Consider the following 27,931-nt stretch of genomic DNA (forward strand, 5'->3'; position numbering starts at 1 on the left):
TACAAAATGCAATCGTTTAAGGTAGATGAATTACCTGAGCATCCTCGAGAGACTTCTAATCCTCTATCGGCTCTAATGTTTTGGTAAGTGCGCGATCACTTCAGGTTTCTGACCGAGTTTTGTATATTGAGTTTCATTGATTTTTTTATTTCGCGTTCTACATGCTTATCAGCTACCATATGCTGTTAACACTAAATAGACCAAGATTTCTGTTATACCTAGATTGAAACATTTTTTTTATACCCTCCACCATAGGATGGGGGTATACAAATTTCGTCATTCCATTTGTAACACCTCGAAATATGCGTCTGAGACCCCATAAAGAATATATATTCTTGATAGCCATGTCATGTAAAGTCAATCTGCCCATGTCCGTCCGTCCGTCCGTCCGTCTGTCTGTCGAAAGCACGCTAACTTCGAAGGAGTAAAGCTAGTCGATTGAAATTTTGCACAAATACTTTTTATTAGTGTAGGTAGGTCGACTTGGATTGTAAATGGACTAAATCGGTCCATGTTTTGATATAGCTGCCCTTTAAATCGATGTTGGGTCTCGACTTCCTGAGACTCTAGAGGGCGCAATTCTTGATCGATTTGACTGAAATTTTGCATGAGGTGTTTTATTATGACTTCCAACAACTGTGCTGAGTATGGTTGAAATCGGTCCATAATCTGATATAGCTGCCATATGAACCGATCTTGGGTCTTGACTTCTTGAGCATCTAGAGGCCGCAATTATTATCCGATTTGCCAGAAATTTTGTACGACGGATCCTCTCATGACCATCAACATACATGTTTATTATGAATGAACTGAAATATTTCACAATAGCATAATCTTATTCAATATTCTTTGTTTGCCTTAAAAGAGATACTGCGCATAGAACTAGATTCGGCCCGGCCGAACTTAACACGCTCTTATTTGTTTAATTTACGATCCTTCATCAAACTGAATATATCCATTTCCGACCCTATAAAGTATATATGTCCTTGATCAGCGTAAAAATCTAAGACGATCTCGACATGTCCGTCCGTCTGTCCGGCTGCCTGTTGAAATCACGTCACAGTCTTTAAAAATAGAGATATTGAGCTGGAACTTTGCACAAATTCTTTTTTTGTCCATAAGCAGGTTAAGTTCGAAGATGGGCTATATCGGACTAAATCTTGATATAGCCCCGATATAGACCGATCCGCAGATTTAGGGTCTTAGGCCCATAAAAGGGTCTTAGGGTCTTAGGCCCACATTTATTATCCGATTTTGCTGAAATTTGAGACAGTGAGTTGTGTTAGGCCCTTCGATATCCTTTGTCAATTTGGCCTAGATCGGTCGAGATTCTGATATAGCTGCCATATAGACCGTTCCTCCGATTTAGAGTCTTAGGCCCCTAAAATCCACATTTATTATCCGATTTTGCTGAAATTTGGGACAGTGAGTTGTCTTAGACCCTTCCACATCTCTCTTTAATTTGGCTCTGATCGGTTCAGATTTGGATATAGCTGCCATATTGACCAATCTCTCGATTTAAGGTTTTGGGCCCATAAAAGGCGCATTTATTATCCGATGCCGCCGAAATTTGGGACAGTGAGTTAAGTTAAGTCCATTGACATACTTCTGCAATATGGCAGAGATCGGTAAAGATTTGGATATAGCTGCCATATAGATCGATCTCTCTATTTTAGGTTTAGGGGCCATAAAAGGCGCATTTTTTGTCCGATGTCGCTGAAATTTGAGACAGAGAGTTGCGTTAGGCTCTTCGACGTCCTTCTTCAATTTGGCCCATATCGGTCCAGATCTGAATATAGCTGTCATATAGACCGATCTCTCGGTCTATAAAAGGCCCATAAGTATGCCATCTAGGGAATTGCTCAAATACAAACAGCATGCCTATGTCAAGGGAAGGTCGATGGAGACTGCCCAGCACGAGGTTGTGCATAAAATAGAAAACTCCTTCGATGCCAAAACGTACACCCTGGCGGTATACATTGACATTGAGGGGGCTTTTAACTATGTGCGAACCGACACATTGATCTAGTCCTTAGACCAGTACCGGTTGGAACCGGTCCTTAGAGACTGGATAAACCTTATGCTAAGGAACAGGTGAATAAATTGTGTGCCCCATGGCATAAATATAAGGGAGAAAGTGGCACAGGGCACGCCACAGGGGGCAATTTATCGCCACATCTATGGGTGACCACCATAAATGACCCATTACGGATGCTGACTGAGGAGGGATTTGAACCCGTCAGCTACGCAGACGATGTTATATTCTTGTAATCAAGGGTCGTGTTTATTGTGGATTTGTCCCACGCACGGAGGAGGCCACCGTAGCGTAATTTTAGCACGTCCGCCTATGACGCTGAACGCCTGGGTTCAAATCCTGGCGAGACCATCAGAAAACTTTCAGCGGTGGTTATCCCCTCCTAATGCTGGCGACATTTGTGAGGTACGTAAAAACTTCTCCTCAAAAGAGGTGTCGCACTTCGGCACGCCGTTCGGACTCGGCTATGAATAGGAGGCCTCCTATCATTGAGCTTAAACTTGAATCGGACTGCACTCATTGATATGTGAGAAGTTTGCCCCTGTTCCTTAATGAACTATTCATGGGCAAAATTTGCATTTGCATGCCAGGGACGAAGTTATTGATTTTGGTAAAAATCGGCTCAGGTTAAGATATAGCTCCCATATGTACGCATGGCTCGATTTGCATTACTTCGGCCCTAATAAACACAATTTTTAACCGATTTGCACGAATGTTAGCAGGTATTGTTTCGATCTGAAAATTTTTTTTGGTCACTTATGTGACCATAGTAACTGAAATTTTCAACCGATCTGCACATAATATAGTCGACTCCGCCTGACTTTAGCCTTTCCCTACTGGTTTTTAGAAGAATCCATGGTGGTGGGTTAAAAAGATACGGCGCGGCTGAACTTAGCACGTATTGACATGTCACTTGTTTTTTTATACCCTCCACCATAAGATGGGGGGTATACTAATTTCGTCATTCTGTTTGTAACTACTTGAAATATTCGTCAGAGACCCCATAAAGTATATATATTCTTGATCGTCGCGACATTTTATGTCGATCTAGCCATGTCCGGCCGTCTGTCCGTCTGTCTGTCTGTCGAAAGCACGCTAACTTCCGAAGGAGTAAAGATAGCCGATGGAAATTTTGCACAAATACTTCTTATTAGTGTAGGTCGGTTGGTATTGTAAATGGGTCGTATCGGTCCATGTTTGGATATAGCTGCCATATAAACCGACCTTGAGTCTTGACTTCTTGAGCCTATTGAGTGCGTAATTCTTATCCGATTGGAATGAAATTTTGCACGACGTGTTTTGTTATGATATCCAATAACTATGCCAAGTATGGTTGAAATCGGTTCATAACCTGATATAGCTGCCATATAAACCGATCTTGGGTCTTGACTTCTTGAGCCTCTAGAGTGCGCAATTCTTATCCGATTGGAATGAAATTTTGCACGACGTGTTTTGTTATGATATCCAATAACTATGCCAAGTATGGTTGAAATCGGTTCATAACCTGATATAGCTGCCATATAAACCGATCTTGGTTCTTGACTTCTTGAGCCTCTAGAGTGCGCAATTCTTATCCGATTGGAATGAAATTTTGCACGACGTGTTTTGTTATGATATCCAACAACTGTGCCAAGTATAGTTCAAGTCGGTGAATAACCTGATATAGCTGTCATATCAATCGATCTTGGGTCTTGACTTCTTGAGCCTCTAGAGTGCGCAATTCTTATCCGATTTGCCTGAAATTCAGATGGTCATGAGAGGATCCGTAGTACATGATCCTCTCATGACCATCAACATACGTGTTTATTATGATCTGAATCGGTCTATAGCCCGATACAGCTCCCATATAATTCGATCTCTCTATTTTTTAGTTACACAATGCCAACTTTTTTCAAGGGCCGTAAAAAACAGTTGGATGAAAAGGATCTTTACAAGGCATTAAAGGAGCATAAATCAGGTAAGATGTATGTCTGTTAAAATGTCAAGTAAATATAAGGAAACCTTTCATTAATAACTAAAAGATTGAAGAATGGCTGAATGATTTAAAATGGATTGAAAACAATCCGCATGCATGGCTAATAGTTGTTATGAGTTATGACTTGAGTTCTATTTATATCCAAAATATATTCACCCGGCAATAGCGATTCGTCATGGCAATGCCCAGCCAAGGGTTTCCCCATTTCTGCACGATTTGAAAACTCATTACGCATATAACAAATTTATAATTCCAATGTGTCTAGCGACAAAAGACTTACCGATTTCCTTATCACATTTGCGATTAAGGAAAGGCTGCGAGTAATGCTAATTGCCTACACTTTTAATAAACTATTGTTATCAACGATTTTAAATCAATTGTTGCATCTTATTGACTGAAATGTTGGTTTTTTTACCGCGAATGTGTTTACTTTTTATACCCACCACCATAGGATGGGGGAATACTAGTCTAGTCATACCGTTTGTAACACTTCGAAATATTGATCTAGGATCCCATATAGTATATATTGGGTTGCCCAAAAAGTAATTGCGGATTCTTCATAAAGTCGGCGTTGACAAATTTGTTCACAGCTTGTGACTCTGTAATTGCATTCTTCCTTCTCTCAGTTATCAGCTGTTACTTTTAGCTTGCTTCAGAAAAAAAGTGGAAAAAAAGTACATTTGATTAAAGTTCATTCTAAGTTTTATTAAAAATGCATTTACTTTCTTTTAAAAAATCCGCAATTACTTTTTGGGCAACCCAATATATTATTGGTCGTCCCGACATGAGTCGATCTAGCCATGTCCGTTCGTTCGTCTGTCAAAATCACGATAGCGGTCGAACGCGTAAAGCTAGCCGAATAAAACTTTGCACAGTAACTTAATATTGATGCAGGCCGTTGGGGATTGCAAATGGGCTATATCGGTTTAGATTTGATATAGCTCCCATATAAACCGATCTCCCGAACCTCTCACGAGGCATGAATTTGGCTGTGGATTTGTGGTTAGTCGAAGACTGAAACACCTAGTCTCCAGCTTTACTCCGGCGGGTGAGAAGCTAGCCACAATCCGCATTAAAGCCAAATTTTTCAACATCAGCCTTATTTGTGCCCATCCCCTGACGGAAGACAAAAACGAGCAGACCAAGGATATTTTCTACGAGCGCCAAGAGAGAGAATATGACCGCTGTCCCGCCCATGATATTAAAATCGTTCTGGGAGAATTTAATGCGAAGATAGGGAAGGAAGACAGTCGAAAAGTTTAGCCTCCATGAGATAACGTCCAGTAATGGTTTAAGTCTGGTGGATTTCGCTGCGGCAAAAAACACGGTTGTTAGTAGCACCAAATTTCAACATAAAAATATTCACAAAGCCACATGACAGTCACCCGATCAAAACACGAAGAAACAAATTGATCACGTTGTGATTTATGGAAGGTATTCATCCAGCGTGTTAGATGTACGATCGATCCATGAAGCGAATATAGATTCGGATCATTAACTTGTTGCAGCAAAGGTTCGCACCCGTTTGAACATAGCGAGGAAAGTACGGAAGCTGGACATTGAGCTGCAGACACAACAAATGGCGGCGGCATACTCCACTCAACTGAACCAACTGCTTGATGAAAGCACTCCTTGTTCCTATGATATAATGGCGCAGTGGCAAACTATTGCCCACTCCATGGGAAATGCCGCGAAATCCGTACTTGGGTACCAGAATCCTTCCACAAGAAATCCAAGGTACGACCAAGAGTGTCGCAGTGGCAAACCATTGCCCACTCCATGGAAAATGCCGCGAAATCCGTACTTGTGTGCCGTAAGACTCCTCCAAGAAACCCATGGTACGACCAAGAGTGTCGAGATGCTACTGAAGCCAAGAATGCGGCATATAGAGCAACCCTACAATCAGTAGCAATGCGCCAAATGAAGGAGAGGTATCGGGAGAAAAGGAGAGAGGAGGAAAGTCTTTTCCGCAGAAAGAAAAGGGATATGGAAAGACGTGAGTGTGAGCGAATTGAGATGTACAGGAGTCAGAATGAAGTCCGGAAATTCTACCAAAGAATTAAACATCAAACCGATGGCTTTGGTGCAGGCACATCCTCCTGCAGAGACAAAGAAGGAAATCTGGTAAGTGACACAGATAACATGCTGAGGATATGGAAAGATCATTTTACCCAACTGCCAGTGTCCGATGTTGGCGGTGAAGAGGATCCCGCACAACCAATCCCTGATGATGGTATAGAATGTGGTCCAAGTAGCAGTAACCCGACTAAAGAACAACAAGGCAGCAGGAGCCAACGGGTTACCCACTGAACTATTTTAGAGCGAAGGCGACACGCTGATAAGGCGTATGCATTAGCTTATCTGCGCAATCTGGCTAGAAGAACGCATACCCGATGATTTGAACCTCAGCATACTATGTCCCGTACACAAGAAAGGAGACAAGTCGGAATGTGCCAACTACAGAGGAATAAATCTCCTCCCCATCGCATATTCCGCAGAAAGAAAAAGGAAATGGTGTGAGTGTGAGCGAATTGAGATGTACAGGAGTCAGAATGAAGTACGGAAATTCTACCAAAGGATTAAACATCAAGCCGATGGCTTTGGTGCAGGCCCATCCTCCTGCAGAGACAAAAAAGGAAACTTGATAACTGACACAGATAGCATGAGGATATGGAAAGAACATTTTACCCAACTGCTAGTGTCTGACGCTGGCGGCGAAGAGGATGCCACGGAATCAATCCCTGATGATGGTATAGAATGTTTACCTCCTAGCCAGAATGAGGACCAAGTAGCGGCGATCCGACTGAAGAACAACAAGGCAGCAGGAGCCGACGGGTTACCCACTGAACTATTTTAGACCGGAGGCGACATGCTGATAAAGCGTATGCATCAGCTTATCTGCGCAATCTGGCTAGAGGAATGCGTACCCGATGATTTGAATCACAGCATACTATGTCCCGTACACAAGAAAGGAGACAAGTCGGAATGTGCCAACTACAGATGAATTAATCTCCTCCCCATCGCATATTCCGCAGAAAGAAAAAGGAAATGGAACGACGTGAGTGTGAGCGAATTGAGATGTACAGGAGTCAGAATGAAGTCCGAAAATTCTACCAAAGAATTAAACATCAAACCGATGGGTTTGGTGTGGGCACCTGCAAAGACAAAGAAGGAAATCTGGTAGTGTTCGACGATGGCGGCGAAGAGGATACCACAAAACCAATCCCTGATGATGGTATAGAATGTTTACCTCCTAGCCAGAATGAGGTCCAAGTAGCAGTGACCCGACTAAAGAAGCCGCCTTCGATACTCTTTTACATTCAAAGGTATTTCAAGACATGTCTGAGTTGGGTATCCCTGCAAAATTAGTAAGACGCTGTAGGATGACACTTGCTGATACGCGTTCCCCAGTAAGAATAGGAAAGAATCTCTCCGAACCATTCAATACCAAACGAGGTTTCAGACAAGGAGACAGCATATCGCGTGACCTCATTAATATCCTGCTGGAGAATATTATACGAGATTCAGATGTGAATAGGTGTGGCACACCTAATCACAAGGGAACACATGCTGCTCTCCTATGCCGACGACATCAACATCATAGGTCGGTCACCGGCAGTAGTAACTGCAACCTTTGAAGATATTGAAAGAGAGACAGTGAAAATGGGTCTGGCAGTCAATGGGGATAAGACAAAATTATCCAAACAGACAAAGAAAATGGAGAAAGTTGGGAATCATTACTCTGAGATAGTCAGCAACTTTATCTACCTCGGCACCGTCGTAACCGAAACGAATGACACCAGTTTTGAGATTAAGCGAAGAATAATTCTGGCAAATAGATGCTATTGGGTTGCCCAAAAAGTAATTGCGGATTTTTTAAAAGAAAGTAAATGCATTTTTAATAAAACATAGAATGAACTTTAATCAAATATACTTTTTTTACACTTTTTTTTCTAAAGCAAGCTAAAAGTAACAGCTGATAACTGTCAGAAGAAAGAATGCAATTACAGAGTCACAAGCTGTGAAAAAATTTGTCAACGCCGACTATATGAAAAATCCGCAATTACTTTTTGGGCAACCCAATACTTTGGACTAGGTGAGCAGTTTAGAAACAAGGCCACCTCTCGACAGACGAAGATTACGCTATACAAGACACTGATACTACCCGTGTTGTTATATGATTCTCAGGCATGAGTACTTGTGAATGCAGATGAGGCAGTGCTTGGAGTATTTGAGAGAAAGATACTTCGTAAAACGTATGGACCAGTTTGCGTTAATGGAGAATATAGGCGACGTATGAACCACGAGCTGTATGATGACGATAGCACAGTTACACGCATCAAAATACAACGGCTGCGTTGGCTAGGTCATGTTGTCAGAATGGATGAAGAAGCTCCAGCAAAGAAGTTGTTTGAAGGCAAACACGGTGGTACACGCAAACCGGGAAGACCAAAAGCCCGATGGAAAGATCAAGTGGTGGGAGACACCTCGAAACTTGGTGTCAGAGATTTTAGAATGAGCGCAGAAGATCGAGGCGCTTGGAAAGCTATTCTACGTTCGGCTAGTGGAACAAATATTCTGTCTTAGCCATTAAAAAAGATACTACCCGTATTGTTATATGATTCTAAGGCATGGGTACTTGTGAATGCAGATGAGGCAGTGCTTGGAGTATTTGAGAGAAAGATACTTCGTAAAATGTATGGAGTAGTTTGCGTTAATGGAGAATATAGGCGACCTATGAACCACTAGCTGTATGATGACGATAGCATATTTACACGCATCAAAACGCAACGGCTTCGTTGGCTAGGTCATGTTGTCAGAATGGATGAAGAAGCTCCAGCAAAGAAGTCTTTTGAATACACGCAAACCGGGAAAAACCAAAAACCCGATTGAAATATCAAGTATTGGGAGACATCTCGAAACTTGGTGTCAGAGTTTTTAGAATGAGCGCAGAAGATCGAGGCCTTATATGGTCTAGATCGGACTATATTTGGATATCGACATCGGTCACGAATAAATGTTTTGGGTTTCAAGTTAAAAAAATATTTATATCAAAAATATGCTTGTTATCATTTGCAGATACCCTGGGCCAAAAACTTAGTTATGCTTGGGAGCAAGAACTTACCAATAGCCGACACACTGGCAAAAAACCCAGTCTCATCAAAGCCTCCATCAAGGTATTTGGCGTATACTATATGCTATTGACGATATCATTCTTTGTCCTTGAAATTTGTCTAAGGTAAGTAATCCAAGTAATAAAGGAAAATTTGCTAAAAAAATAACACTGCAGAAAACTCTTCACCCATCTAGGTGTTCTCAGCCTTTGTTTCTTGGATCTCTGGTGGCCTACTATGCCAACTCGGAGAGTAGTGATGGGGAGCAGTCCAAGGGTTATCTCTATGCCCTGGGAGTTATTTTGACCAATGCTGGCAGTGTATTTTTCATGTATCCCAATAACTTAGGCATAGTCCATATTGGTATGAAAGTTCGTGTGGCCATTTGCAGTATGATTTATCGGAAAACTTTGCGTTTGAGTAGATCAGCCTTGGGCAAAACCACTACGGGTCAGGTGGTGAATTTAATATCGAACGACATAGGTCGTTTAGATACTTCGATAATGGTCATGCATTATGTGTGGTTGGGACCTTTGGAACTCATATTGGTTAGCTTCTTCATGTACCGGGAGGTAAGTTTTTGTTTATTAACAAAAATATCTTAATTAAGCTTTTCATCGATTTGACAGATTGGACCCAGTGCATTGTTTGGTGTAGCCGTCTTGCTTTTCTTTGTTCCCCTGCAAGGCTATTTGGGCAAGAAGACATCTGTATTGCGCTTACGCACTGCCCTCTGCACCGATGAGCGTGTGCGTTTGATGAACGAAATCATAACGGGTATACAGGTAATAAAAATGTATGCCTGGGAAATTCCCTTTGGCAAAATGGTAGCCCATGCCCGTCTCAAGGAAATGAAGGCCATTCGCGTGGTCAACTACATACGTGGCATAGTGGGCTCGTTCATCATGTTCCTTACCAGAATATCGGTATTCAGCAGTTTGGTGGGCTATGTTCTTTTGGGACAATTCCTTAGCGCTGAGAAGGCCTTCGCTGTCACTGCTTTCTATGGCATTTTGAGAAACACAATGACAGCCTTATTTCCCGTAGCCATTACCCAGGTGGCCGAGACTTTGGTATCATTTAAGAGAATTCAGAATTTCATGCTACTGGAAGAAACCGAGTTGCTGGAGAGGCAGAAGACAGATAATGGTTTTGTACCAGCCATAACTAATGAAAATGGAAAAAGTTTGGAGCAAATTGACAAACCATTTGCAGAAAAGGAGCCAGGAGTTGTTATTGCCAATATGACTGCCAAATGGGATAGAAAAGCGCTGGAGAATAATTTGGATAATGTAACCTTGGAGTTTAAGCCCAGACAATTGATAGCAGTTATTGGTACAGTGGGATCGGGCAAATCCACGTAAGTTTTAAGTCTAAGTTTATATATAAAATTCAATTGTGTTTGTTTGTTTGTTTGTTTATTTGTTCCGTATAGACTCAAAAACGGCTGAACTGACTACCTTGAAATTTTCACAGATTGTGTAGGCTATATAATTTTTTGATATCAAGAGGGGAGCGGACCCTCCCCCTTACCCCAAAAGCACTACCCAAAAATAAAACAGTGCCGATCGGGACAATATGGGATTCAAATGAAAGGTATTCACGAGTAGAGTACGAATTTCATAATAAAAGTTGGGTCCAAGTACCAGGGGGCCGCCATAGGCCCAAATCCTCGTAAAATAGGTTTATTTGACAATCATGACAATATGGGATTCAAATGAAAGGTATTCGGGAGTAGATTACGACTATGGTGAGGAAGTAGGAATAGGCTTTATAATTTATTGATATTGGAAGGGGGCGGTCCCTCCTCGTCACCCCAAAAACACCACCCAAATTCAAAAATGGACCGATAAGGACAATATGAGCCAAACAGACATACTGGACGTTCATTTCAATATGGGACTCAAATGAAAGGTATTTGGGAGTAGATTACGAATATGACATTAAAATTTGCGTTCAAGTCTAGGTGGCGCTTTTCCTCTTAAAGATAAAGATAAGGGGTGAAATTGACTCATTATGACAATATGGGACTCAAATGAAAGGTATTTGAGAGTAGAAAACGAATTTGGTATCCAATTTTGAAGCCAAGTGTTTGGGGGTACGTTCTAAAGAACGAATTTAATAGCAATGATCAGCGCAAAGTGCTGGTGTTCGCCACAGTACCAAAACTCCTTCCAAACGATTCATATTTACCGACAATGGCGATATGGGGCTCAAGCTAAAGGGATTTGGAAGTGCAGCATATCCATATTTGATTCGAAATGTCTGACATGCCATTCCTTCCCTCAAAAGCACTTCTTTTTACCCCAACCGGGTAGGGGCAAACAAACAATGAGTGCTTTCCGATTCAAGTTTAAACTGAATGATAAGGGACCTTTTTTTTTGTAGCCTAGTCCGAATGGCGTCCCGCAGTGCGATACCTTTTTGGGAAAAAATTTTTAAATGACCATGCATGGCTGAGGGGATAACCACCGCTTTGTCCAATGTTTTCGACAGTATTCGAACGCGTTCAGCGTCATTGGCTACAAAGGCATGAATTCGATACGCACCCTAAAAAGATATTTGAGAGTTAAAGAAGGCTCAGCAGAGCGGGCCCGGTTCGGCTAGTAGACTACATAATATTCGGCGCGGCCGAACATAATGCGCTTTTACTTGTTTTTTATCACCTTCATGACTAATGCCTCTAAACTTTTTTTTCTTCCGCAGTTTAATACAAACAATATTGGGTGAATTACCCCCAGTTTCTGGCTCGATCTCTGTAAATGGTACAGTTTCCTATGCCTCTCAGGAGCCTTGGCTATTCACGGGTACAGTACGACAAAATATTCTCTTTGGTCAACCAATGGATCGGAGGCGTTACAATATCACCATTAAGAAATGTGCTCTGGAGAGGGATTTTGAGTTGCTACCCTATGGTGATAAGACCATTGTGGGCGAACGTGGTGCCTCATTGTCAGGTGGTCAAAAGGCGCGCATAAATTTAGCCCGAGCTGTCTATCGTCAGGCAGATATCTACCTGCTGGATGATCCTTTGAGTGCTGTGGACACCCATGTGGGGCGTCACCTTTTCGATAAGTGCATGCGTGGTTACCTACAGGATCATATTGTGGTATTGGTAACACATCAACTGCAATTCCTAGAGGAGGCCGACCTCATAGTCATCCTCGACAAGGGACAGGTGCGTGCTGTGGGCACTTATGAATCCATGCGTAACAGTGGCATAGACTATGCCCAATTATTGTTGCACGATGAGAATGGAGGGGAAAAGAAGGTGGAAACCAAAGGCGAGGAAGGTGATTCGGAGAATAGAAAAGGCATCATGAAGCAAAGACAAATAAGTGTTAGCTCAGTGGGTTCGAATGCCGAATCTGTGCAACAAGACGAGGAAGAGGCACTCCAACAAACACGGGAATCAAGGGAACAAGGAAAAATCGGTTTCTCCATATACAAAAGATATTTCGCCAGCAGTGGCAATTATCTCATACTATTTGCCATGGTCTTCTTTTATATAGCGGCTCAAGTGTTGGCTTCTTCTGCCGATTATTTCCTTTCATATTGGTGAGATGTTGCAAAAGTTTTCTTTTTATAGTTGTCCTATTCATTTTTAATTTCAATTTTAGGGTCAACAAAAATGAAAATCAACTTCAGCAATCTGGGGATGTCGGTGTAAAAACCGATCCTGTGGACATTTACATTTTTACTGCTCTAAATGTGGGTGTAGTGCTGTTCGCTTTGCTACGCAGTGCCCTGTTCTTCAATGTGGCCATGAATGCCTCTACCAAGATGCATAATCAAATGTTCCTGGGCGTCACGAGGTCTGCTATGTATTTCTTCAACACCAATCCGATGGGTCGTATATTGAATCGTTTTTCCAAAGATATGGGTCAAGTCGATGAAATCTTGCCTCAAGTCATGAATGATTGCATGCAAATATTTCTCGCTTTGTTTGGTATCATCGTCGTCTTGTGTTTGATCAATCCTTGGAATGTTTTGTTTACAGTCATCCTAATGACCATATTCTACCTTTTGCGTTCCTTCTACTTGAAGACATCGAGGGATGTGAAGCGTTTGGAGGCAATAAGTAAGTAAGCGAGTTGTGTAACTACCACTGAAGGATGGGGGATAGATTGATTTTTTATTTGGTTTGCCCGACGTTCCTACAGACCTATTGGGTTGCCCAAAAAGTAATTGCGGATTTTTTAAAAGAAAGTGAATGGGTTTTTAATAAAACTCAGAATGAACTTTAATCAAATATACTTTTTTTACACTTTTTTTCTAAAGCAAGGCAAAAGTAACAGCTGATAACTGACAGAAGAAAGAATGCAATTACAGAGTCACAAGCTGTAAAAAAATTTGTCAACGCCGACTACATGAAAAATCCGCAATTAATTTTTGGGCAGCCCAATAGTTTTTTGAGGATCAAAAAAAACAAGCAACTACGTGCTTATATCGGCCGGGTTGAATCTTGGGCAATTGGTTGAAGACCACATTTCAAAATTTTCTGCTAAATCAACCAAAAATGGTTATAAGCCGATTAAGGTCATTCTTGGCACGATTGTTGGAAGTCATAACAGAACACTAGGTGCTAAATGTCAGGTAAATTGGGTAACAATTCCGGCTTCTTGGGGCACAAGATGTTAAAACGGGAGAATGGTTTATTTGGGAGCCTTATTAGGCTATAGACCAATTTGGATCGAAGTTGTCACGATTGCTGGAATTCATAATAGACCACTACGTGCAAATTTTCAGCAAAATCGTATAACAATTGCGGCTTCCAGGGGCTCAAGATACCAAATCGGGATATGGGTTTAAATGGCAGCCCTATCAGGTTATAGACTGATTCGGACCTGATTCAAAGATAAGGAGTCTCCTTTCTATATCCCACTTCGAGCGATGTGCAGCAGTGAAACACTTCTTTTGGAAGAAGATTTTACACGGCAATGTAGCACATAAATATTGCCAGCATTAGGAGTTAACCACCGCTGAAATTTTTTTTTGATGTTCTCGCTCCAATTCGAACCCAGGCGTTCTGCGTCATAGGCGGACACGCTAATCTCTATGCTAAGATGGGCTTCTCAAAAATGGGTCATAAATCAATATCTCGAGGAGTTGGAAACGGAATGACTACATTAGTATACTCCCCCATCCTTTTGTGGTGAGGGTGTATACTAGGGACTAGTGTATAACTAAGGACTCTTTTATAGGTGCGCTATATCTGGTAGATGGATATGGCATGTCTTTGGTATAGTTGTTGGAAAACCAAAGTAACAAATCGGGCAAATAAGGAAATCTAGTCGGAAAGTGTATTTTTGTAAAACTTATTCTAATTTTGGGCCCCTCTAGGCAGTACGTGGGAGAGGTGTGAGAGTAAATAATTGTATCTGACATACCATATTTTAATCGTAAGGGACACAAATTGATGCCTTTAGTGGCTCCAGAGCCAAACTCTAGAGTTTCAGCTTATATAGGCGATAAACTAAATTTGAACTCAAACGGCCCTTTTCCTATCCCAAAAACTTTCAACAAGAGTATGTGTAAATAAGTCTGAGTAAAGGGCATGGGCGATGAACGCAAGTAACACTGTAGAGTAGCGAAACGGTCGGTAGAAGGACGAAAATCCAATGGAGTGATTCGGATCTTGAGAAGACAAGGCTTTTACTGGAAGGTAGCAAGAAGGAGGTCAGTATAACTTATGGTGTCTTAAAGGGACAGATAGGATTACAAGCTCACTTATGCAGAGCAGGTGCGGCAAGTGATATTATGTGCAGAGCAAGTGGGAAAGATGATGAGACATTGGAGCCTTTCCGGTGTCAACCAATTTAGGGGCGTGGTATCACGGAATTTCTAACCTAAATTTTCTTTCTCGATGTTACTTTTTAGTATTTAGAGCGCACAAAAAGCCGATTACGGGCATAGGTGTATGTCCCTAGTGAAATGGGGCGGATTAATATCTCCTTTCAGCCTAACCTAACCCTCCTTTATTAAACAAAAATTAAGGAGATAGGTATGTGCTATACCTAGATAGAACAAGTAAAAGCGTGCTGAGTTCGACCGGGCCGAATCTTATATACCCTCCACCATGGATCGCATTTGTCGAGTTCTTTTCCCGGTGTCCCTTTTTTTGGTCAAACAAAGTAAATGAATGGATAAAAGAAAATAATTGCTATGCTATTGAAGCTATATCAAATTATGGTCAGATTCGGACCATAATGAAATGAATGTTGGAGACCATAGTAGAAGTCATTGTGTAAAATTTCAGCTAAATCGAATAACAATTGCGCCCCTTTGGATTTCAAAAAGTAAAATAGGGAAATCGTTTTATAGGGGAGCTGTATTAGGCTATAGACCGATTTAGACCATATTTGACACGAATGTTGAAGGTCATGTTGTACAAATTTCATCCAAATCAGATAATAATTGCGCCCTATAGAGGCTCAAGAAATCAAGATCCCAGATCGGTATATATGACAGCTTTATCAGGTTAAGAACCGATTTGAACCATAAATTTCACAGTTATTGAATGACATAACGAAACACGTCATGCAAAATTTCAGCGAAATCGAATAGGATTTGCACTCTCTAAAGGCTTAAGAAGTCAAGATCCAAGATCGGTTTATATAGCAGCTATATCAGGTTATGAACCGATTTAAACCGTACTTAGCACAGTTGTTGGACGTAATAACGAAACACCGTATGCAAAATTTCAGCCAAATCGGATGAGAATTGCGCCCTCTAGAGGCTCAAAAAGTCAAGACCCCAAATAGGTTTATATGGCAAGTATATCAGGTTATGAATCGATATGAATCGTACTTGGCACAATTGTTGGAAGTTGTGACGAAATACGTCATACAAAATTTCAGCGAAATCGGACAGGAATTGCGCCCTCTAAAGGCTTAAGAAGTCAAGACCCCAGATCGGATTATATGACAGCTATATCAGGTTATGCACCAATTTTACTCATACTTGGCACAGTTGTTGAGATCATAACAAAACATCGCGTGCAAAATGTCAGCCAAATCGAAAAAGTATTGCGCCTTCTAGAGGCGCACGAAGTCAAAACCCCAGATCGCTTTATATGACAGCTACAATATATCAGGTTATGGACCGATTTGAACCATACTTAGCACAGTTGTTGGAAGTGATACCAAAACACCACGTACAAAATTTCAGTCAAATCGGTCAAAAATAGCGCACTCTATTGGCTCAAGAAGTCAAGACCCAAGATCGGTTTATATGGCAGCTATATCTAAACATGGACCGATATGACCCATTTATAATCCCAACCGACCAACAACTACAAGAAGTGTTAGAGCAAAATTTCAAGCGGCTATATTTACTCGTTCGAAAGCTTGCGTGATTTCGATAGACAGACGGACGGACGGACAGACGGGCGGATGGACATGGGGAGATCGACATAAAATGTCATGGCGATCATAAATATATATACTTTATGGGGTCTGAGATGAATATTTCGCGGAGTTACGAACAGAATGACGAAATTAGTATACCACCATCCTATGGTGGAGGATTTAAAAATCGCAAACTCGTCTTCGCATGAAGAACTTTCAAGCAATGCATCTAATATGCCGTTAGATAAATAAAACGCGTTAGATTTTTCCATTTTTATACCCACCCCCATACGATGGGGCTATACTAATGTAGTCATTCCTTTTGTAACACCTCGAAATATTCGTCCAAGACCCCATAAAGTATATATATTTTTGAACGTCTCGACGTTCTGAGTCGATCTAGACATGTCCGTACGTCTGTCGAACTCACAACAGAGGTCGAACGCGCGGTGAATTTCCTTTCACCGAGCATCAACATGGATTTCGAAAACTGCACAGTACAACAACAGCTTTGCATGCCATCACCGCACACATTTGCCGTGGCTTCAATCAGCCCAGGCCATATGACAGGACGGTCCTCGTGGCACTGGACCTATCGAAGGCATTCGTCAGCCATGCAAATTATTTGAGGACATCGCCAACACGTCCCTCCAGCCGGGCCGCAAACGATGGGTCGCGAATTATTTGTGTGGTAGCCAGTTATTTGTGGAATTTAGGGATAAGAAGTCGAAGCACCGTAGAGTGAAACAGGAAGTTCCCCAAGGTGGGTTGATACCTCCGGCACTGTTTAACCTCTACCTATCCTCCATTCCACCCCTTCCAGACGGCATTGATATCGTATCCACCCATTGTTGACATCTGCGATAGGTTAAATGTCTACCTCAACGAACTTGCCTGATATTTCGCTGCAAGAAATGTGAAGATATCTGACAACAAATCTTCAGCCACATTGTTCACTACAAATACTCGCGATATGAATACTGAGCTGACTGTGATGGTCGATGGAGAAATGATTCCGCACATCAAGTGTCCCAAAATACATTCTTCCCACATGCCTCAGCAATTTGCGATAAAGTCAAAAGTAGAAACAAGGTCCTCAAGTCACTTGCTGGCAGTTCTTGGGGTGCAGACAAAGAAGTGTTGCTGACCACGTACAAAGCAATTGGTCGGTCTGTGAAAAGTTATGCAGCGCCAGGTGTGGTCTCGTCAGCTTTGTGACACGCAGTGGAATAATATTCAGATCTGTCAGAATGTCGCCCTCCAAACTGTGACGGGCTGTCTCCTGAGTTCTCATGTGGATCACCTCCATCAGGAGACAAAGATGCTACCAGTGCGAAGACATAACTACATGCTGTCTAACAATACCTTTTGGGCTGTTATCGCAGAGACCATCCAAATCATCATCTGATGGATAGATATCCACCGCCTAGAAGCCTTAAGGTAGATGAGATGATCTAGACCGTGACGTGCAAGGTGTATGTCCCTATTGTAAGCAGGGACGGCACGATACACGTCACCTGTTTAACTGCCCAGCCAGACCCACTCGACACACATCCAGATCCTTGTGAACGCACCCCAACTTAGTCGCAGAGTTCCTGGGTCTTGACACTCAACAATATCAAGCAGACGAAAGATAGAACACAACAACAACGCGTAAAGCTAGCGGCTTGAAATTTTGCACAGATACTTAATATTGACGTAGATCGCTGGGGATTGCAAATGGGCCATATCGGTTCAGATTTAGATATAGCTCCCATATAAACCGACCCCATGATTTGACTTCTTGAGCCTCAGGAAGTCGCAATTTTTCTCCGATTTGGCTGAAATTTTGCATGTAGTGTTCTGTGATGACTTCCAACAACTATGCCAAGTATGGTCCGAATCGGTATATAACCTGATATAGCTCATATATAAACCGATCTCCCGATTAGACTTCTTGAGCCCTTACAAGCCGCAATTTTTGCCCGATTTGGCTGAAATTTTGCACGAAGTGTTTTGTTATGACTTCCAGCAACTGCGCCAAGTACGATCTGAATAGGTCTATTACCTGATATAGCTCCCATATAAACCGAACTCCCGATTTAACTCCTTAAGCCCCTGGAAGCCGCAATTTTTAGTCCAATTTGTTTGAAATTGTGTTATGACTTCCAACAACTGATGCAAAATAGCGTCCATGTAAATCCGTCTCTCGATCATCGTTGTTCGGTTCCCAGAAACTTTAATTTTTGCTAGTGTGACAGGAGTGTGGTATGAAGAAAAAAATTATGCTCTTCAACTCAATTTTTTTTGTATAAATTTTTTGCAGAATCCATGGTGGTGTGTTCCCAAGATTCGGTCCGGCAGTATTGTCAAACGAACAAAGTTAAAAAAAATTTTTAAATTTTAAAATGGTCCGGTTAAAAGTCAAACCGCTCATTTTGACAGGTTTGGTCTCACTAGACATATACGAAATTTTGGCCTTTCTAGTGTAAAAAGACGGTCGAATATGAACAGATGAAGCCTCATCCTCCATCCACCTCTATATGCCATGATTGTAAAAATTATTTGTTTTTGTCTTCCATTAATCATTCATTACTCTCCTTACAGCACGTTCTCCCATCTATACACATATGGCGGCCTCTCTGAATGGCCTTTCCACCATAAGGGCTTTCGAGGCCCAAGATATTCTCATACAAGAATTCGACAATTATCAGGATCTACACAGTTCGGGCTATTATCTATTTATCACCACAAGTCGTTCGTATGGTTACTGGCTTGACTGGTGCTGTGTCATCTATTTGTCCATAATAACGCTGAGTTTCTTCATATTTGCCCCCGAAAATGGTGGAGATGTAGGGTTGGCTATTACCCAGGCAATGGGTTTAACCGGCATGGTGCAATGGGGTATGCGACAATCAGCCGAATTGGAAAACAGCATGACATCGGTGGAACGTATTGTGGAATATGAAGATTTAGAACCCGAAGGTGAATTGGAATCGAAGCCGGATAAGAAACCACCCAAATCATGGCCAGAGAAGGGTAACATTGCCTTTGATGATTTGAGTTTACGTTATGCGCCAGATCCTAAAACAGAAAATGTTCTCAAGTCTTTGAATTTCGTCATCGCACCTTGCGAAAAAGTCGGTATTGTGGGTAGAACAGGAGCTGGAAAGTCTTCGTTGATAAATGCCCTTTTCAGATTGTCCTACAATGATGGCTCCATTCTGATCGATCAAAGAGATACCCAAGAAATGGGTTTACATGATTTAAGATCTAAAATATCGATTATACCCCAAGAGCCAGTGCTATTCTCCGGATCAATGCGCTATAATTTGGATCCATTTGAGGAATACTCAGATGCCAAGTTATGGGAAGCCTTAGATGAGGTAAGTAAAAGGAAAACCATTGTAAAGTAAACAATTGTAGCCTGGTTACTCAAGGCGGCGGTTGCGCTTGTGAAATATTGTCTGCTTATGATGTTGAACATTTGTGTTCGAAACGGGGGGAGAACATTGAGCATTTTTTCAGAGTTGGTTATCTTTACTGCTTTAAGGAACTTATCTTGAAAGAGTTTTTTTTCTGCAGCACTCATCTTGGAACTGCACGAAAAAAACACATTAAACGCTTAAAATGTCTGCTTTATTGGGGATTTTCAAATGTTATAGTGACTGTGCTTCATGTTCCTCCCCGTTGATCGTTAGTCCTGAATTTGCGACATTTTGATGTTAGAGTCACTTCAGTTATGTTAAAACTTTTATGAACTTCGTCTGTGATAAGGGATGGCTGTTTTACGAAAAAATTCGAACCTTTTTCTAAGCCAAAAATGCTATATTTACAGTAAAATACGAGTTCATGTCTGGTATTGTGTCCCCACCTAAGTGCCGGTATCTGATAGCAGCGAAAGAAGCCGGCCAATGACAAAGGAAATGCTCCAACGTCTCATCATCTTCCCCGCATGCACTACACATGCTATCATTTGCCTTTTAAGATTATTTTTTGATAGGATTTAAATGGTCGCTGCATCAGACTTTAAGGGCCATATAGGATGAAAAATATATCGGAGACATATCTAGGTTAGGTTAGGTTGAATGGGTCGCCCACAAAAGGTGAGTTCACTCGCAGCCCAGTTTGGCCCATTGTGGTACCCTAGAGAGAGAAAGGGAAGAACAAGGAAAATTTGAAACCTCGTACTAGAGGTTATACACGAATAAAAAGTAAGAGAGAGAAGTAGTGGAGAAAACCGAGCGGGAGTCGATGAACCGCCCTTCCCTACGCAAGCATGGACCTATCTGCGTCGGAGTCTGTGTCACCCTCCCGTCGGAGGAGAGTGGGTTCGTTCTTTCGAACAGGAACGAACGTACCTCTGGTATCAGGGTAGATACCAAAGGTACGTTCGCAAGTTCTCCCAGAAAGGAGAACCTACGTCCCTGCAGACCCGGATAGGAAAACAGCTCAAGTGCTTAACAGTCTCCTCCTCATCCTCATCGAGGCAACTCCTACAGAAGCTATTGTGCGGTAACCCCATGCGCGCCGCCATGCGGCCTATGACACAATGTCCGGTTATGACCCCTGCAAAGGTACTCATCGACTTCTTATCGAACGCCAGCAGCTCTCTCTTCCTCCTCCGGCCATAACGCCTTCGCAGTCTGGCAACCATCTATCGTGTCCCACCTCGCCACCGACGCCGCCCTCGCCATGCATTCTACTGCGTTCAGTAGCTCGACAAATGGCACGTAGGCAAGACCGATGACTGGTCTGCCCGGCGAACCCCTCCTGGCGCACTCGTCCGCCCTCTCATTCCATGGAATCCCTCATGCCCAGGAACCCATGTCAATGTCGCATCGTGGGCCCAGAGCCTATCCAGGGACGCCAAACAATCCGCCACTCATCTCGACCTCAACATTCTCCATCCTAAGGCCTTGAGCGCCGCCTTACTGTCCACATAAATTCAGAGTTTCGATGGCGGTAAATCCGTTACAAGAATTTCTTTTACAGCCACTGCAATGACAGACCTCTGCCTGAAAGGCCGTACACTCGTCCGGCTGTCTCAGAGACATGCTGATATAGAGTGCATCAGAGTAGACCCCCAATACAGTCTGTGTAGATCGAGGTCTCATCCTCCTCAAGTACACCATTCGCCCTCCATTCGTCCCTCACAGGAAATCGAACTGCGAATGCCCTCACTCCAGTCGGCACTGGTGCCAGGTTGTCGGAGATCATCTTCAGTCTACCCTCTGCATCCATAACACCATCCATCAGCATGTCGAGCTCCCTCAGCCCAAGCCCGACCCTTGAGGCGCAGTTCCGAATATCATATCCAGCATCGCCTCTAGGCCTGCCTGCGGTGCGGATCTCAGTGCCCCTATGCTTCCGACGCAGGCCAGTCTCTTCACCTTCTCGAACTGCCTAGCACGCGTCCTCTTCTCTACGGCATTCCACCATACCAGTGCTCCATAGGCCAGTAATGGTCTCACAATGGCAGTATACATCCAATAAATCATCTTGGGAGTTACCCCTCACTTCCTACCGAACATCCTCCTGCAAGGGTGCCTTACGGCTTCTTTCCTCGGTGTTCCTCTTTCAGGACAGTTTCGAATTGAGGACTATGCCTAGGTACTTCGCCTCCTTCGACCGCCGCAGGGTGACCCCGTCCAAAGAGAGAATTTGAACTCCGGTATCTTGTATCATATCTTAATCTGGGCCGATTTTGATAAAATTTAGAACTCGTATTAGAACGTTAAATAAAACACCTCATACTAAACTTTATAAAGATCGGACCGAAACTGTGCCATTTACAGTATTAAAAGATCATATTGGATGAAAGATATATATAGAACCTAAATTTAACTCTGATCCGATTTTAATGAAATTTTCCACAGGCATTAATATGACGCACGAAACATGTCATGCTGATTTTTGTAATGATCGGACGAAAATTGTGGATACTATGTCTAAATCTGAACCGATTTTAACAGACATAGTAAAACGCAAAAAAAACAACTCGTATCAAATTTGGTAAAGATCAGACAAAAATTGTGGCTTCTCCAGCTTTAAAGGGGCCTATAGGATGAAATATATATATGGGAACTATATATATCTAGGAAAGGTTATGTTTGAGCGGCAGTCTGCCATCAGACTCACTTAGACGTTTTCGTCCATTGTGATACCACAGGAACAGAAGAAGGAAAATATGTCTTCTATTTCCTACCGTTGAACCATCCAGATCGCTTTAAAGAAGCCCAACAACTTGCGAATGTTCACATCCGCTTAATCAGACAGGTTCTCAAAGATATGAGAATTTTAAGTGGAACTCCTTGTGACTGCTTGTGGGGAACACTCACACAGAAGGTGTTCTATAGTCCCTTCTTCTTCGATGTCCTCACAGCTTCTGCACAAGTCGTTGCTGGCAACCTTCAGTCTGCCAGCTTGTTTTGCGATTAGATAGTGACCTGTTATGATGGACACAATAATTGAGACGTCTGTTCTAGCCAATGACAGCAAAGCTGTAGATCTCTTCAAGTCTAGATTAGGTCACATAGTTTTGGAATGCTCACAGCCCCTCTTTGTGACCATCTATCATTCGTTGTCCTTCAGGCCTGGTCCTGAAAACTTAACATACATGTGACTAGAGGCATACCCACAAATTTCAGTATCCCTGGAATGTGTAGGGTAGTTCCAAGTCTCGCAAGCTCGTCCGCTTTACAATTCCCTGGGATGTCTCTGTGGCCCGGCACCCAGAACAGGTGTATTTCGAACTGTTCAGCTTTCTCGTTGAGAGATCTGCGACAGTTGAGGGCGGTTTTTGTGTTCAGAAATACGTTCTACAAGGATTTAATGGCTGTCTGAGAAGATATTTATGCCAATCGTCGTAATGGCATTATATCTTAGCCATTCTACCACTTCCTTAATAGCAAAGATCTTTACTTGATACACACTGCAGAGGCCGGGTAAACTTTTCGATATGACCAGTTCTAGATCTTTAGAGTACACTTCAAGGCCCACCTGGTCGTTTAGTTTGGAACCATCCGTATAGAAGTCTATGTTACTTCTGTTACCAGGGAAATCGTAGTTCAAACCGGTTCTATCAGGAAAAGTGGTGGTGTACCGCAGGCAGGCCTGGAGGCGATGCTGGATATACAGCTCATTGGGGCCTTTATTTGAAACTACGCCGCCAGGGTCGCGCTTAAGCTGAGAGAGCTTAGCATGCTGGAGGAGGATGGTTGCGGCCACAGTTCGATTCAGAGTGTTATGGATACGGAGGGTAGACTGAGGAGGATCTCCTATTACCTGGCACCAGTGCCTACTCGAGTGAAAGCATTAGCCATTCGTTTTCCTGAGAGGGACGAATGGAGGGCGGATGGTGTACTTGAGAAGGATGCGACCTCGATCTACACAGATGGCTCCAAGATGGAGTCAGGGACTGGATTGGGGGTCTACTCTGATGAACTATCAGCATGTCTCTGAAACTGCCGGACAAGTGTACGGTCTTTCAGGCAAAGATCTGTGACATTGCAATAGCCGCAAGAGAAATTCTGGCAAGGGGCCTACCGCCCTAGAAACTCAAAATCTCTGTGGACAGTATGGAGGCGCTCAAGTCCTTGGGGTCGAGGATGGTGAGGTCGGAGTCTTCCGTGGTGGACTGTTTGAAATCCTTGGATAGACTCCGTGTACACGATGTGATGCTGACATGGGTTCCTGGGCATGAGGGGATTCCAGGAAATGAGAGGGTGGACAAGTGCGCCAGGAGGGGTTTGTCTGAGCCGGGCGGACCAGTCATCGGTCTTGCCCACGTGCCATTTGTCGAGCTACTGAACACAGTAGAGGGGATGGTCAGGGCGGCGTCGGTGGCGAGGTGCGACATGGTAGAAGGTTGCGGGACTGCGAAGCCGCTATGGCTGGTCACCGACTGGAGGAGGACGAGGGAATTGCTGGCTTTCGATAAGAGGTGGATGAGTACTTCGACAGGGGTCTTAACCGGACACTGTGCCATAGGCCGCACGGCGGGGCGCATGGGGATACCGCACAATGACTTCTGTAGGAATTGCCTCAATGACGATGAGGAGAAGACTATTGAGCACTTTGCGCTTTGTTCCTGTTTGGGTCTGCAGAGACGTAGGCTCTGCTTTTTGGGGAGCCGTTTCTTCTATGATCTGGGTGAACTTGCGAACATACCTCTGGTATCTCTCCTGAGGTTTGTTGAGGGAACAGGAGGGTTCCGACGGCGCAGGTAGGTCCGTGCTTGCGTAGCGAAGGGCGGTTCTTCACCTCCCGCTAGGGTTTCTCCATTCCTCGTGTCTTTTGTTTTCTTTTTATTCATGTATAACCTCTAGTTATGAAGGCCACCGTAGCGTAGAGGTTAGCATGTCCGCCTAGGACGCTGAACGCCAGGGTTCGAATCCTGGCGAGAACATCATGAAATTTTTCAGCGGTGGTTATCCCCTCCTAATGCTGGCGACATTTGGGAGGTACTGTACCATATTGTATGGCAGCCATGTAAAAACTTCTCCACAAAGAGGTGCCGCACTGTGCTAATGAAGCACAATGGGCAAGATAACATATAATGTAAGAGTCCAAATTGACTCGTTACACAAAGTCTCAACGTTTTTCGTAAAAGAAGTTTACTTGTCGAAAAGTTCGATTATGGCTAATCAGTTATTATTTTGTGTGTGGCTTTATGTATAAAGCCATTGATCATTGAATTAAAACTTAAATTCAGTTGCAAGCCTTAAGGGGTGATTATCATAGAATGGGCAACCATGACGCTCAACATTTTGGTTCAAATCCTGGCGAGAACATCAAAATATTGATAAGTGTTTGTCAAAACTTCACCAAATGCTGCCGCTTTTACAAGTGAATATTGTGCTTTAATAATTTGTGGCAAGTTGCTCTGCGGCACACCTTTCGGACAAGGCTATAAGTAAAAGAAAAAAACTTAACAGCACTAATTGATCATGAGATAAGACTCTCCACTGTTGAATGATTTTTCACTTTTTTTTGGTCTTTTTTTAGGTTAAACTCAAGGAAGTTGTTACCGATTTGCCCAATGCTTTGCACAGCACCATCACCGAGGGTGGCACCAACTTCAGTGTGGGTCAACGCCAATTGGTTTGCTTGGCTCGCGCCATTCTTCGTGAGAATCGCATACTTGTTATGGACGAGGCCACCGCTAATGTGGATCCCCAAACGGATGCCCTGATACAGACCACCATACGTCATAAATTCCATAACTGTACAGTGCTCACCATTGCCCATCGCCTGCATACCGTTATGGATTCGGACAAAGTTTTGGTCATGGATGCTGGACGTGCCTTGGAGTTTGGCTCACCCTATGAACTACTCACCGACTCCAAAACAGGGATTTTCCACGGCATGGTTAAGCAGACGGGCAATGCCACCTTTGAGAGTTTATTTAAAGTTGCCCAAAAGGCACATAAGGATAATTTGCGTGGCAAAAAGGACCTTTAGCAATGTTCTGTAACAGACAGAAAACACTCTCATTGGTCATCGCTGGGGCAAGGCATAGCGAAAAAGTGCTCTAGAAATGGCAGCATTATGATGGTGCAATATTTATTCTAAGTATTTTAAATTCAAATTTTTTAGGCTAAGGCACGACTCAAGAGTTCAGTTGTAATGAACAAAAATAGAATCAGAAATACCAAAGTATACAAAAATAATTTGGTTGACCTTAATACAAATAAGTAGTACAAAAATACAAATAAAATTTGTTTGGATTCAGTTCTTCGGAATAAAAAACAAAAATAAATTCGGAATTCTCTTTAGGCGGATCCATTACGGCTGACTCATTCTTTTTTAGTTTGAACACAATAAATAATCCCAAGGAGCTAAATCTGGCGAATAAGGTAGGTGCTACAACAATTTGAACTTTAATTCATTAATCTTTGCCATCGCAATGTCGGATTTATGAACAGCCCCATTTCTTTTGCATTGAGAGCAAACAAGGCACCCACCTTTCGCTCATCTTTCCCATCATCAAATTTTCCTTCAAAATGCGATATACGTAGACTGTTTTATAGGCTTGAAATTTACAGCAATAAGTTTGAGATGGTTGCCACTGTTCACGAAAGTATTTATTTTGATACTACTACCGCCATCTATAAGACAGGCCGTCTACATCTGCGACCGCCCTCGCACGTAAAACTTTCCTTTCAGGTTTGCAGATCCATAAAGAAAGCAAAGTTTCAAGGAGGGTGGAACCAAACATAAACTTATTATATACAAGTTAAAGTGTGGGAATCCACAGTGGGGCAAATGGTATCTTACCTGGCAACGACGCCGAACGCCTGGGTTCAAATCGAGGCGTAAGCATAGGTTAAGTTTAAGTGGCAGTCTGCCGTCAGACTCACTTAGACATTTTTGTCCATTGTGATGCCACAGGAACAGAAAAAGGAAGATGCCTTCTATTTCCTACCGTTGAACCATCCAGATCGCTTTAAACATACCCAGAAGGTGTTCCATAGTCTCTTCTTCTTCGATGTCCTCACAGCTTCTGCACAAATCGTTGCTGGCAACCTTCAGTCTGCCAACATGTTTTCCGATTAGACAGTGACCTGCCACGACGGACACAATGATTGAGACGTTTGTTATAGCCAATGACAGCAAAGCAATAGACCTCTTCAAGTCTAGATGAGGCCACATAGTTTTGGAATGCTCACAGTCCCCTCTTTGTGGCTATCTATCATTCGTTGTCCTTTGGGCCTGATCCTGATAACTTAGCTCACATGTCGCTAGAGGCATACCCACAGATTCCAGTATCACTGGAGTGTGTAGGGTAGTTCCTCGTCTCGCAAGCTCGTCCGCTTTACAACTCCCTGAGATATCTCTGTGGCCCGGCACCCAGAATAGGTGAATTTTGAACTGTTCAACAATCTCGTTGAGAGATCTGGGCAGTCGAGGACGGTTTTTGTGTTCAGAAATACTTTCCCCAGAGTTTTAATGGCTGTCAGGCTGCCTATCGTCGTAATGACATGAGATCTCCACTTAATACACACTGCAGTGGTCGGGTAACCTCTTCGATATAACCAGTTCTAGATCTTTAGATTACATCCCAAAGCACAACGGGTCGTTTAGTTTGGAACCATCCGAATAGAAGTCTATGTAACTTCTGTTAGCAGGGATATAGTAAAGGGTGATTTTTTTGAGGTTAGGATTTTCATGCATTAGTATTTGAAAGATCACGTGGGATTTCAGACATGGTGTCAAAGAGAAAGATGCTCAGTATGCTTTGACATTTCATCATGAATAGACTTACTAATGAGCAACGCTTGCAAATCATTGAATTTTATTACCAAAATCAATGTTCGGTTCGAAATGTGTTTCGCGATTTACGTCCGATTTATGGTCTACATAATCGACCAAGTGAGCAAACAATTAATGCGATTGTGACCAAGTTTCGCACTCAGTTTACTTTATTGGACATTAAACCAACCACACGAATGCGTACAGTGCGTACAGAAGAGAA

The 27,931-nt window shown here is 42.7% G+C and overlaps 1 protein-coding gene across 1 annotated transcript; it reads left to right on the top strand.

Moving 5' to 3' along the window:
- On the top strand, positions 1-26,051 carry LOC106088553 (probable multidrug resistance-associated protein lethal(2)03659). The gene is made up of 9 exons (XM_059369394.1): positions 1-83; positions 3,907-3,992; positions 9,090-9,249; positions 9,321-9,696; positions 9,754-10,484; positions 11,831-12,682; positions 12,745-13,205; positions 19,060-19,838; positions 25,462-26,051. Exons 1-9 carry the CDS (start codon positions 7-9, stop codon positions 25,915-25,917), a joined length of 3,978 nt encoding a protein of 1,325 aa, XP_059225377.1. The 5' UTR covers positions 1-6; the 3' UTR covers positions 25,918-26,051.
- The last annotated feature ends 1,880 nt before the right edge of the window (positions 26,052-27,931 follow it).

This window comes from Stomoxys calcitrans, chromosome 5, assembly GCF_963082655.1.
Source record: "Stomoxys calcitrans chromosome 5, idStoCalc2.1, whole genome shotgun sequence".
NCBI classification, from domain to species: Eukaryota; Metazoa; Arthropoda; class Insecta; order Diptera; family Muscidae; genus Stomoxys; species Stomoxys calcitrans.

What these genes read in the sequence shown, in the direction of transcription:
- LOC106088553 (XM_059369394.1), top strand. Translation starts at nt 7, where the DNA reads ATGCAATCGTTTAAGGTAGATGAATTACCTGAGCATCCTCGAGAGACT. An exon ending in GTGGGATCGGGCAAATCCAC is followed by an intron (nt 10,485 to 11,830) that starts GTAAGTTTTAAG and finishes TTTCTTCCGCAG; the next exon opens with TTTAATACAAACAATATTGG. An exon ending in GATTATTTCCTTTCATATTG is followed by an intron (nt 12,683 to 12,744) that starts GTGAGATGTTGC and finishes TTTCAATTTTAG; the next exon opens with GGTCAACAAAAATGAAAATC.